The 14,161-nt window shown below is 40.0% G+C and overlaps 1 protein-coding gene across 1 annotated transcript in view; it reads right to left on the bottom strand.

Moving 5' to 3' along the window:
- Positions 1-14,161, bottom strand: part of ZCCHC24 (zinc finger CCHC-type containing 24) — a 106,125-nt gene that overhangs the window by 89,032 nt on the left and 2,932 nt on the right. The window contains exon 2 of the mRNA XM_041404950.1: positions 277-477. Coding sequence (XP_041260884.1) covers positions 277-477 — 201 coding nt within the window. The remainder of the gene's footprint in view (positions 1-276; positions 478-14,161) is intronic.

The raw sequence follows: 14,161 nt of genomic DNA, 5'->3' as shown, positions 1-14,161 counted from the left end.
AGAGTAGCCATTTTTAAAGTTACCAGAATGTACTTAGCTGTGTGCCTAAATTAATGTCTGCTGTAATACGTACAAGGCAAATGAAACAGTGTACTTTGTCCATCAGCACTGTGATAAAGAATAGATTAAAAGAACACATGGCTAGCATGGCACTTTGTCAAGATACTTCTTCAGTGTTACTCACTCTAAAGTATTTCAGTCAGATTCTGTGTATCTAAACCAAGGACTGAAGAAAATCTTGATGCATATTTTTTCAGGATATTATATATTACTTACCTGGGGGCAGTCTTTGATGTAGTGTCCCTTGTTAAAGCAGAGGTGGCACAGGTAGTTAGGAGGTGGCCTCTTGCTGGGTTTTCTGGCTTCTGAAGAAAGGGATAGGTCAGAGAAATGCTCGGTGAGGGAGCTTAACCCATCCACAATGTTATTAAGAGAGCCATAAGGTGATGCACTCTTGTAGAGACTGCTGCTCAGAGCCTGCAAAAGAAAACAAATAAGTCACATGCAACACAGTACGTATTAAGGATTGTTCTGAGAGAGATTTGAATAGGGGATAGATAAAAATAGCAGAAAAAACAAAGTGATTATTTTTTTTTAGGAACATGGCTACACATTTGATGGAAGCAATATACAGGCTATTAATAAAGAGGCTTCACAATGGCAGTGCAATGCAGCTGGTCACCCCACTGTTGAGGAAATCTTTGAGCTTGCTATGATTCTCTTAGTGCAACCTTTCCACTAAGCAATGATTGCTTTCTTGTGTTTGGCCATAATGCATTCATAGTACAGTTAGATTATGCAGGCAAAAAGCTGCAAGAACAACTCACAAAACAAAACCCTTTTGTGCCCAAAACTACTTGCACAAGTCAGGGAAAGGAAAGAACACCAAGAAAAATGCAAAGTATCTTCCAATTTCCAATCTGGTTAATCAGACAGTCAACAGAGAGTCCCATGTTCAAATAATAACAAGAAGCATTGAGAGCTACATCTGGTTTGGATTTTCTAAGGGGGAACCTGCTGTGATTTAAACATTTCCTGATAAACAGTAAATACCTAGGTTTTGTACTTCACCTCAATAGGATCTTCACTCTCTCAATCTGCAAATCAAAATCAGTAGCTCCTAATTTGCTATTCAGTAGTCTTGGAACAGCAGGAAACCCATCAACACCTAAATAGGTATTCTCCCTAATGGAGATAACAAGGATTAATTCACTCTAACCACTTAAGGTCCAAAAGAAACCTTAGTGGAGTTCAAAAAGAAAATTAAAACTCTTTTTAAAAATTAACATAATAATGAATCACTGTAGAAACAGGACCAACCACAGAGTGTCCTTTCCATCCTCACCTGATGGACACATTTCACAAGGTGTTTCCACCTTAGGTCTGCAATGCTATGTTCATGTAATTCTCCTGCCATCAGAGAATTACTGCTGGCTTATAGGAAAGTGAGGTAAAAAGAGGTCCAGTCTGTGATGCCATGCTTTAATTCTACTGAATTCAAATATTTCAATGGGGTCTTTATATGTGTTTTCATATGTTTATACATGTAATATATATTTTGAAGACTGAAATGCACTGAAATTGATTTAGAGTTTGTGAAATTAATCTGAAATTGAAATTAAATTAGTTTCAGAGATCTCAAACATTCAGGGTGCCCGCACAGTGAGTGTTTTCTGAGTGACAGCTGCATACCAAAAAATAATATTAAAGCTCTAGGCAGAAATACCTGGGTGAGCCCCAACTATCCCTGAATTCCATCTCTCCACAGATGGTGTACAACGTACAGAAGAATTCAGCCTAGTAATCTGCTTCACCCACTTGCACTGTAGTCAAACACAACATACTGATCTCTACTGACTCCTCTTGCAAAGCTGAAGCTGGTGCGCAGCAGCAGGATTAATTCAAGAGGTCCCAGAGTGGAATCTGATCTCACCTGGGACTTCACATATGCCCTAGGGCTAAAACTTCCTGTGTAGCATAGTTCTGTGCTGTGCAAGCTGATGGGGCTGAGAGGAGAATCAGCCACTTTGTTTCAGGGGTTAAAGCCACTGATTTTAAAAGGAAAAGGTATTTCAAAAACGAATAAAAAGAGTTTAGCTGCTTTAGCCATCAAGCAACCAAAGAGACCTCCAATGGTCACTGGAATTTAGTTCTAGGATTTATTGGATGCTATTGGAATGAGAAATTCTTGGCATCAAATTTTGAAAAGGAAGGGGAAGTGCTGTGAATGCCAAAATAGTATTAATTAAGGGTCTTCAAGAACTTCTTGTCTCCCTAGGAGCCACTTTCTCTTATATACTCTTGGAAAAATATACAATCCTTCTTTTTAAGAGATCCTCTTGCCAAGAGATTCTTAAAGTACTTCACCTGCATTACACCCCTTAGTAAATTTGCAAATTCCTTATCATCTGATTTTATAGAAGGGTGAAAGTATGGACACAGAACATATGAAGTGGCAAATTCTTTACCTATTGCCAAAATGTGGAATATCTTCTGGGGATGCAGAATAACTCCTGCCCATTAGGAGGTTGCTATTTTTTCCCCCAGGGCCAACTCAGTAACAAACCAAAACATATCTATCAGCTGCCTACAGTGGGCTTTGAATTGGACATATGGCATGCAGTGATGACCGTTTTTTTCCCTACACATCCTTTACACTGAGCTATTGCCCTCATTAAAAGGGAGCAATTTGGAACCACAGCTGGGTATTATGCAATTCACTCCTCCACCAACCCTTCCTGGCAGATTTCAGCTCAATACTGAAAAACAAGGTGCAGTTTGGCACCTTGGCAGCAAACCTTCACAAACTTTTGTTTCAACCATGGCAGCCAGAAGCTGTGCCAGAGGCGAGGATCCCATCAGACCATGGGCTGCACTGACATTAAATCCTATCCTTAGCAGCCACCAAGGGTTCTGTGGCCAAAGAGGGACACACTGCTCTAAAAGTGGCCACCTGGTTCAGCTGGCAGGGCACTTGTGCAATGCATGCCACAGCTGGCACGGCAAAACATTCAGTCCACACATGGCACCGTGAAACACTTCCCTACAATCATCTGAGGCCCGGTGTTAAAAAAGGAAGAAACAAATATAACGTCCCAGAACATGACAGTAAAGGAGAAGATGGACATTGCTGATGACACTGGTACATCAAAGAACAATGCATTCCTTTGGAAAATGCCTGGATGATCCCAAGATGCAGCCCATCCCTCTGGGTATAGTCAGGCAAACCGATTCAGCAGTTCCTGCCAATCTGACCTGGAAAATGGCCTTAAATCTGTTTGACTCCAAGTCAATGTGAAAAACACATCAATCTGGCACTTGAAAGTTGCTATAAAGAGCACCAGCACAAATGGTGCTACATCCTGTTTCTAGCTCTGGAAATCTCTAGTTCTTCAGAAAGAGATGAGGAAATAAACCATTCCCAAAAGCCAAGTTATATAATAAGGGTGATAATGGGAAAGTTCATCCCGGCCCTTGGAATCAAATAGTGAAAGCTTAGGGCTTGTAACAAATGTGATGAAATGGTGATTGACTCCATTTTGTCATTGTAAAAGACAAGGGGTGAATGAATATTGCTGAGATACATAAAACAGTTTTGGTTTGTTTGGTTTTTTTTCTTTCTGGGACACTCAATTGAGCAGAACAGGCAATTCAGCTCTTACTAAGTATTTGCACTGCTACAAAGAGGATTTTAAAGAAGGGTTTTGAATAAAAAATTTGAATTAGCTTCACACCAAAAGGGGATGTCCAGGGGGGTGATTAGAGTGCCAGAGAGAGTGTTGATGGCCTCAGACAGAAAACAGGGATGAAGAAACAAATGCATTCTGACTCACTCCTGTCTCAAGTGTATTAGTACTCATCTGGGAAGTGGCAGGGAGATTGCTCCTCTCATGAATTCCACCAAAAGCAATGACTTGCTCTGTGTTCACAATGCAGCACTACCAAAGCCAACCTATTTTTTTAAATGGTAGACAATAGTACCTCTCAAATAGAGTCTTATTTTGAGCTTGAACAGGCGAAAAGGATTTGGCAGTGAAAGGGTTAGTGTTCTGAAGGCGCCTGAAAGACCACACTGCATGTCCTAATTACAAGGCTCATCAGCCCAGCTGCAATGAATTCAGGATTTCCTTATCTTGCCATACTGGGGGGATGGGGAATCTGATGGTAAAACTTAGAAACAGCCTTGGTGGGAGGTTCAAGCTGATAATGTCAGTTTGTCTATTTGTTTGTTTTTTCCTTCCTATGTAACTTGTTGATTTAATTGAATATGAACCAAACTTAAAATCTTGTATTGTATTTTCCAAAGGTAACCTCATTGCTGGGTAGATCTTTAAACTGTATCTGTTGGTGGTGTTAGGAAGCAAAGTTCCCTTTGTTATTTGCTTGCTCAGTGTTTCCAGTTAAAGGGCATGTAACGGTAAGGTTGCAGTGCGGTCCTTTGTGAAAGGCAGCTATTGTCTTCTATAGCTTCATCACTCTGATTTCCAGTTAGGTAATGTAAGTGAGTGACTCAGGAGTTCCAGTATCTAATTCACCTCTACGATATTCCTAGTTACACGAATGACTGGCTAAAGCTCTTGATTCCCTTGGCGGGGTCCCTCCCTTTCAGAAACATCTTTTGGGATTGATGTGTGAAGAGGTAGAAAAAGAAACCCTGAAACCCTGGCTTTATCTCTTCAGTTTCTTTTTTAGCAATGGTATAATGTTGAGAAGAAAGACAACTGTTGTGAATATGTAATGACACATTGAAAGATAAATAAGAGGCAAGTCTCACTTTCCAAATTTCCCTTTGGTATGTATAGCTACTGCTTTACCTATAAAAGTATGTTTTTAAAAGGGACTAGAAAGCACAGAGAGCACAACAGCCTCTCAATTATGACATTTATGTCTGAGCATCTACCAGACCAGCTGGTATTAATCAGCAATGCCAACTTGTTCATGTGGGAATGGTATCTTATTAGGCACGGACTAGAAAAGTAGAGGTATCTCTGGAAAAACCAGTTCCTGCCCCAAGTTCAGTTTGTGTTGCTGGACCCTTAAGGCAGTGAAGATAAAGATGAACCTATCCACCATTATATAAGGCTAGAATGACTTGTGCTGGTTGATGGGGGCTGTATCTGGTCAGTGCATCTGTCTGCTCTAGAAGTTAGTGTGATTTGTGCTTATGGTTCTCTCTACATTTGTAGTAACTGCACGTACTGAAATGAGGTCTTGTAGCACTTCAATGGTCCTACAATCTAGTCCAGTCATCAATGCTTCCACAACATGAAATAGGCTATAATCAAGAAGCAAAGAGCAAAGAATTTTTGATGACTTATTTTTGCTGCTGACCTAATGAAGCAAACACAAATACAGCAGTCTTAATGGACAGAGTTAAGTTTAAGTCAACAGACGCCATGGCTGTTTGAAGTCTGTAGGAAAAGGGAGTTGGATTGCCCTGTCATCAGTATGGGAAAAGTAAAGTTTTCATCTGCTGTAAATTGTAAATATTTTCCAGCCTGTATGATAGTAACCAGACTAGCCATGCTACTCATTAGCCCTGCACTGAAATATCAAAAGGTGCTAAAGTTATCAGCTTGGATTTTCACAAAGATAAGAACTGAGTGGTCCCTGTGCTGTGTCATGGATAAAACAGTAGGACAGACAAGTCATTGCCCTCAGTTGCTACTTTCATGTTGGAGGAGAGGGAAATCTGAGCTACCTAAACAGTAATTCAGTGGCTTGTATGTGTAATATACAAAACTTAACCCGAGGGCCTATAGCTGTCTTATTTCCTAGTGCCCTAAGGCTTGCTTCTGATGTGGGCTTTATCCATGGGGCCATGCAATAGGTGTGAAAGCACAACAGTTGCACCAGAAGATAACCATGTTTGGAGAAGAGCACTTCAAATCTCTGACTTCTCTATGCTTCAGCTCTTCGTAAGTGGTTAAAACAGTTCCCTGGTTTTGTCCCCAAAGAAAACATCCAATGCAGAATCACAGAAGAGAATCATGGAATTGTTTAGATTGGAAAAGACCTTTAAGATCATCACCAATGTTTATGGCCAGCCCCAAAGCCTTCTGAAAACAGAGGGATTAAAGAAAATACTGTAATAAATTTAGTTGTATTAATTTGAGCCAGAAGAAATAGAGAAGTTTAATTACCAAGGCTGAACTGGAAAACCTCAAAAACTGCTCCTGTATGGCTTGTGTCTGCTTTAGCTCCTCTGATAAATTGGATACTTTTACAAAAAAAGAGCTTAAGAGTTTGTTCAGTAACATTTTATCATTGGAAAACTAAAAGCCAAGCTCATCACTCAGTAAAGAAAATGTTTGCCTCGAGCAAGAAAAAAAAAGACTCAGGTTTCTGTTTTCTTCTGAAGTTAACTTTTAAATCAGCTGTCAAAAAAATCTGGTCTTTGGCTTGACTTTTAGTAAAATCTGAATTACTCAAGTTCTCATATAAAACCACAGATAAATGTACATTAGCCAAGTAAACTTTAATGCATTCCTGGCTAGTTAGACTAGCCAAGTATACCTTAATTCATCTTTCTTCTGCAGGGGGTTTTAGACAAATACATGTTTATGTTAAACTGCTAACACTAATGTCTACTTGTAAATATTTTCAGACAGATGGCACTAGGCCTTTCCTTCTGCAGAAACAGTATCTTAAGGGGACAGCTACAAATGCAGAGTGACCTGCCAGTGCTTGTGAAGCGAGTCATTGAAGGGCAATGAGTCTTCAATCCAGCATATAGACCTCTCTAATCTAGTTATTCCAAATCTGACAGCTCAGCTGGCTGTGGCTTCTCAGGCTGTAATTGCTCAGACTCTGCAGAACAGCAAGTGGCTGCAACAAGCTCCTCTGAGCGTGACTGGTGTGTCCCTTCAATCACAACCACCACCTCGCCTTGCTTTAGATCTGCTGGTCTTTAACACCTGGATCCAAAGCTTTCGATGAGTTTCTCAGGTCTTTAAAAAATCCTGCTCCCTCTGTACTGTACAATGTTCAAGTTATGCTGACAGCTCAGGAATTGCTCAGACACCATCTCCAGGCTTGCCAGAGCTCAGGAAAGCCTTTTGGCTTTCTGCTAGTAGTGTGACCCTCCTTATTTCAGCCTCAGGGAAGGGTTTGCTGTGGATATCAGTGAGGATACTCATTTTTTACAATGTACAGGGACCTCACAAAAGGCATTTAAAGGCAGGTGTGGGAGAGGACAGAGATTTGCTATGGTCAAAGGCATGCAGTCTTGAAGGAACTTTCTAAATCTTGCACCAAGTTCTGCAGGGTTCCTTTTCATCTGCTGAACATCCAACAACTGCCCTCATATGTTCAAGAGAAGCTCTAACACATGAGCTCTATATTAGGGACAACAGAGACCATTCACATTGCAAATTGCTTTAACACATCCCGCCAGGAACCCTGGATTCCCAGGCTGTCCCCTGGCCACCAACCTCCCTGACCTTTGGGGAGAGGCCACAGGGGGGGTGGTCCCTGGCAGGCCCCTCTGTCCCTCTGCCCAGAAACAAGTCCTTTTGCTCGAGACAGGGGTCTCCAGCAAGGAGCAGGTCATGAAGGCTGTATGGCATGAAGTGAGGGGAGAAACGGATGGACATGTTTTGATCCTTGCACTTTCTGTTAACATCTCAGCTTCCTGCAGGAAATCTTGTCTCAATCTGACCTGCAGTCTGAAAAACAAGAGTCGAGTTTCCTCTCATTTGGTAGGTCTTTTGACACTCCAAACGCAAGAAAAATAACACCCGGAAATAGATATGTGCCTGTTCAAGACACACTTAGGAAAGCATTCACCTCCTGTGCAGCTCTTGCATGATGAAAGGTTTTGCTAAGAAATGTCCATTTTGGGTTAAACAGAACTCTAAGTCTGAGACAGTTTTGTTTATATCATTTACATCCAGTAATGCCTTCTTGGCACAGAAACCTCTGCGCCGGCTGCCAAAGTTTAAAAGAGTCAAAGCTGAGGTCGCTGTCAGAGGTAGGAACAATACATCATCTGCCCAGAGCGGGCCCCTCGCAACGCGCCAGGGCCTCAGCTCCTGCGCTCACGGGAAGACAAAAACTTCTATGAAATTGAATATAGTGAGGAAAATAAATTATTTCTATTACTAAATGACAGGCTGGAATTTCATTTTGTGACTCCAGGTTTTATATAGTTTTATCTACATTTAAAGCTATCCTCTTAATCAACAGTGAAAGAGCACAGCTTGAAGTGTGATCTCAGCAAGCAAACCTAAAACATCACAATCTGCTTCAGATAAATTCTAAAATAATAACTGAGAAATCTGGTTTCAGAGTAGATTTGAGGGGTTTTTTTTCTTCCCATGCTGTGACTGCTAGAGGAATTAATCTATTATTTTACTAATTTCAGTTGCAATGTATGTTAGAGAAAGATGGTTATATAAGAACACCTCAGTATTTCAAGGATCACTGATGCCCAAATCCTCTTAAAAACTATGGCTAGTCCTCTATTTTCAGGGTGCAATGACTGTACAATAGATCATTTGCTTTCCTTTCAACCACAAGCATCCACAGCCCTAATGACTACTTCCAAAGTAGTTGCCTAGCAGGCTTCCTTAATATGAAGAAATATAGGCTGCAACTCCCCTGCAAAGACCACTGAGATCCCTGGAACTCCTAGAAGCAAGAGAAATCTGTGAGACCAAGCTGATCCCCTTAAAGTGTTTGCTTGGTTGGCATTTAGCTGGATGAGATGTAAATACAGATTTCCAGGTACCCACAATCCTTCTATGTAAGGTATTGCACTTGTGTTCATTGAAAAGACACCAAATCCTGCCACATGCAGGGAGTTAGGTGTGGGTGGCCAGCAGGAATTTATCTCTGCATATAAGCTCAAGTTCTGGATCATGAGGGCATTTGCTAATCTTCAAACCAAATTTGTCAAAACACAACGTATTTCTTAAGAAACAGGTTTGGAAGACCAGGCAGAAGTTCTCCCATCAGCAGCAGTTGAAGGAGCTAAGAAAAAGGGTCTACATGAGGCTCCTTAAAACTCCTCTCAGTCTAAGTACTGGATTTGTTACTAGTTGCTTACACCAAAACATATGACAGAAAGTAAGGGGCTAGGCTTGTGATATGTTAAAATTTAAAACCCACCAAAACTCCCCACAGCTGGGCTGGCCTGGCTAGACAATGAGGGACAGGGAGAAAGGACTCGTAACCCAACATTTATTCTGCTTTCCTCAAGTGAATCTGTCTATAATTTTAGATTCTACTTTTAGCAGATCACAAATTGTTTGCTATGGTTCTGAGAGTAAGAACCAACCTGCAGGAAAAACGAAGTGATCCAGGCTTTTACACTTATGAAATACTGTCTGTCTGAATTGTGTCGGCATTACTGTAAGATTTGAATAGCTTTGTAAAATTTAATTAGTTGCTTTGATCTATTCTAATTACTCTGGAACCCACACAGAACCTAAGTAAATCATGAGGAAAAGACTTATATTCTCTCAATTTAATTTAGTAATTTCATTGTCGCTTTCTAAAAGAGGAAGAGCAATTCCAGAGTTAGCAAAATGGGCATCAGGCCGTTGGCAATTTTTCTGGGGAAGACAAAGTGGGGAGAGGTATGGGTATTAATTGTGACGTTTCATTAATCTGTTCAGAAAATGGAATGTTATGCCCAATATCACTCTTTAGGTAGCATTTCTATGTATGCATCTAATTTAGGTAACAGGATACAGCTACTTTCGTTCCTACGCAAATACATATTATCAGAATTGTATGATTTGCCTTTGTAGTATCTGTGCCTGCACTTTTTGGCAAGTGCACTGTCATTTTTCATGCTTCTTAAAGCAGCATGGGAAAGATTCTCTGGTCTTAGATTTAAATTTCACTTAAATTGTGTTTCAAAGTCCTTTTATGGTGCACTTAAACTCTGATCTGGAAAACTTTCCTTGGTGTTAATCCTCACCTGGCATCTGTCAATGCAATCTTTTCTTCTAGTTGTCAATTACCAAAGTAACAGGACCATCTCTACAAGTTATCTATCTTGTACAAGTACAGAAAATCCCCCAAATGTAACCGAAAAGGCCTGGGTAGGGTGGGAAGAGTGGCATTGGCTTTGGGATAAAAGCAGTTCACTACACCTCTTGGTTACCTAATTCATTCCATACATTTCATAAATTTATATATTGGTTCAAGTCAGACTCGGTTGTCTGATCATTTGTGCAGTTCACTGGAGAAGGATCTTCCTTTTCTCTTCTGAATAACTGAGTCTGTGTCTGCAGAGCAAAAGAGGAGTGGATGAAAAATCATTACCCAACACACAGTTACATCACCCCTTTGTTTGGGTGCTTTGGCATGGAAGACACTGTAAACGCATAAAATAACTGTAAATGAAAGCTCTGTGTATAAAATATAATTGCAACAAGAATTCTACATCCTTTTGCCTCCAATTATAGGTTGGTGTGTTTTGCTTTTCTGTATACTGCCTGACAGGCTTTTTCCAAGATGTGAATATATTTGTGAGGCAGAAGAAGCATGCCAGTGCTTCTCCCAATGAGGAGTTTGCATAGATACAAAATCCCAAGTGATTTAAAAGAATTGGCAATGATTTTCAGCTAATCAGGAATAATAAACATAACTAGTCTATCTTCTGTTCTTGATTTTATTTTTCTTTTCAAGCTATCAAAAAGAAATCAATAGTAAAGCAAAAAGTGCATATTCCTCTTCTTGAAGATTTGATTTACTTTCAGCAATTAATATTTTAGTTCTTGCCAGCTTTTCAAGCGTGGTTCTGATTGTGATGTGAAAGCAAGTAGCTGCAGATTACTATGGTGGATAATAATTTCACTGTAAATAAAGTAAAGCCCAGGTGTAAGTCATGTTTGAAGTAGTTAAAGCTGGAGGTAGGGCAGGTGTGCTGCAGAGCTACAGCAGCATTTGCTGGGGGCAGGGGCAGTTTGTTGGTAAGGACACAACACAAGAGGCTCTGGCTGTTGGAGTAAATTCAACACACTCCCTTCTTACTTCTGGGAACGTTTGCTGTTCCGAGTCAGGTAAGGAAGCCAGAGTAAAAGTAACATAATTGTATTTAGAACACTTTCTTTGGTGAATCACATTTGGCTCTTGTGCATTTCTTCCTGCAATCAAATTGCTATTAGGTAAATCAGCCTAAGTGTCAAGAGTCAGGAGAGTATCTGCTACATGCAGGACTATCCACTTGCAAAAACACACACAAACAAAACACTTAATCCTGGACAACAGAGAAGCCTAAAGCCATACCGAGGTGCTACAAATGGAAGAGTGTAATTTGGATAATAATTTGAGTTTAACACTTCTTATACAAGATATAGATCTTATTTTCCAACTCCACTTCCTATAGTACATTCACACGTGGGGTTTTTATTTCCCAGGCAAACATGGGTGTTTTTCGAAGGCTACAGAAGTAGCAAAGCAGGAGGCCACAGCTGCAGAGATAACAGGGTGGAAAAGAGAATGCTTATAGACAAAAACCCCTGATTTTTTGCATTTTAAAGCATATGTCCAATTGGAATTAGGAACAGAATAGTTATTAGCTCAAATAGCTGTAATAGGATCTAAAATTTTGAGACTAGTGTACAGTGGGCTGTGAAAGCTCACTTTGTGTGCTGAGGCAGCAGCATCAAAAGGGCTCTGGAGCTGGCTGCACTGGGAGAACACAGGCTGGTCTTGCCAAGATCTCCAAATCCATGTTGTCCTCTGATTAACATAAGAGATTCAGCTCCCTGGAATCTCTTATGAGGTCTGATGTGAGAATTGACATTTAACTTCCTGAAAAGCATTTTAGAATTGCTTGGCACTTTAAGTAGCCATAAAATACCGGTAGAGTATAATCATCCTGAGGCAGAAAGCACAAGTCCCTGCAACACAGGAATTGTTATGCTAGTGTCCTTTCAATAAAATTTAGAGAAGGTTAAGGGCACTCCAATGTCGGTACTTACAGTGAGAAAAAAATTAAAATTAGGAAATAAATCAAATAGTAAACATTATTATTAAAGGACATATTCAGGTACTGTAGACTGCTACTCAGAAAGAAAGAAGTCCTCATTTGAGTGCCTAGCACATTAAGCACCCTGTGGATCAAAAACATGCTGTGTGTTAGAATAACTAATAATGTTGCTCAAAATTAAACAAATTGGACATGTTTTGGAACATATGGCAATTTCTGTTAACCTGCCTCTCTGTTGTTTTTGCCTTCAGACCATACTGGTTGTGAGCCTCCTCAAAGGCATTTGATTTTTCCTTTTAAATCTTTCAAACATGGCTGTTCCCAAAGATACTGACGTAATTCAGGGAGCCAATGGCCTGATCTGGTATAGCAATCCTTATATTCCTCTGATACTAAGAGAATGGGGATATTTTTTTTTTAATCTTATAATTACCCTCCAAATTACTTCATCTAGGCCAAATAACAGATCTTTCTTCATCAAGTATCAGCCTAGTATGTACCCCCCTAATTCTGTGAAAGACAGAGGGACAACAAGTTTGTCTGATAAAACATATTTTCTGTAGAACTGCCAATTTCCTTCCCTATGTTTTTGTTCTTCCAGTATTTCATCAGTTTTTGTTGTTAGTTCATGAATGTCACTATCTTCTTTGGGAAGTTACCTAATCTACCCCAGTGCTTTAGACTTGCTTGTTTCACAGGGATTTAAATGTTATTTTCTACAGCATACTGTGAACTTTTTTTAACTCCACACATTTTTCTTTCCAAGCAAGTGATCCGTACTTTACTGCAGCAAACTGAACTAGCTGGGGTGCTCTCATTCCCAGTCAGTTCCCCTCTTGCCTATAAGGACTGGATCTGGAAGTCTCTAAGTCAGAAACATGAAAATGGTGATTATTTTCTCATCTAGTATGTACAGTTATTTGTGCTTAAATAAAATCTGTTTTAGATCCAGAAAGTGGCTGCTGTAGAGGCTTCTAGAAGGAATTTTGCTCTTGAAAGACACAGAGTAGGGGAAAAAAAAAGTAACTATTATATTGTGATAATTTCTAGTTGCTGCTTGCTGTCTCTTCTTGACCAAAGACAGCACTGACCTGGTAGGATGCCTCCTGTTAGTGTAGAAAAATACCTTATGAGTCTCTTGCCCCCTTACTCTAGTATTTTTTTAATTATAACCCTCAATGATAAAGCCACAGATACCTGGCTGTGTCTCAAAGGTATTAAATTCCACATAACCAGCCTCACAACAAAACCTCAAATACTTTGCTCTGATGGATGGTGTTATAATGAGGGTGGAGCTCAGTTCAATGGCCAATTTATTGCATCTTAATGGTCTAACATGCTTTTATTTCATATCTAGGACAACAAATGCTGCCATAAAGTTTGGCTTAAAGCAGGTCTGTTTTGCAAAACGAGTCTTGCATACAGAACAAAACACTCATTGTTGCTTTACTGTTTAAACCTTTATTATTGTTTTTTTTCCCTTGGTACAATGGGCTTTTATGCACCAAACAGCTGTGTTCATCATGTTTATTTAGAAGGCATCCATTGTAGTGGAAAAAGTCTGGAGGACAAAAATCTTGAAGTACAAGACTACTCTGTGGGTGCTGGCATTTTTATTTTTTTGCTGTCCTGTTCCTTTGGTCAGTATGCAAGTCACATACACAGGCAGTGCCATGCAGACTTGCAAACCCTGTATAATAGCAACTTTTCACAAGTGCTGTCTCTTATTCAAGTGTTCTTCTCCAGAAAGTTTCAATTGCAAGGCAACATACAGGACACACAACTATTTTACACCCTATGATCCTATCATTTTTCAATCTGTTGCTATTTTGGACCCTCATTAGGTCACTTTCCAAATATTGTGTACAGCTATGTGTCAATCATTGTCACAGCTCGGCTCCATGCTAAGCCAACCCAGGACAAAACCGTGAGGGAAAAAAAAATGCCAACCAAAGCAAGCACTGTGTAGAAAACAGTCAACAGTTTGACTGTGGAAAGCTATGTGTCGTTCCAAAGATAGCATAAGCCCACTTGCTGCAGAAACAGCATACAGTACTAATGATCTCCAAAATAATTTTATGCGGTTGAAATGTGTAGTGTATACCCAATGGCATCTGCAAATAAACAGATGTTAGAATCTCAAGAATTAAGAGCATGACATTGTCGGAAACTCTTGGGTGACTCCTGCCAAAAAAGCAGTCTGGTTTCCCGTTT

The sequence above is a fragment of the Onychostruthus taczanowskii genome, unplaced genomic scaffold (genome assembly GCF_017590055.1).
Source record: "Onychostruthus taczanowskii isolate IOZ18803 unplaced genomic scaffold, ASM1759005v1 scaffold22, whole genome shotgun sequence".
Classification (NCBI taxonomy): Eukaryota; Metazoa; Chordata; class Aves; order Passeriformes; family Passeridae; genus Onychostruthus; species Onychostruthus taczanowskii.
The sequence above is the reverse complement of the archived record's forward strand: the minus strand, read 5'-3'. Positions and strand labels throughout refer to the sequence as shown.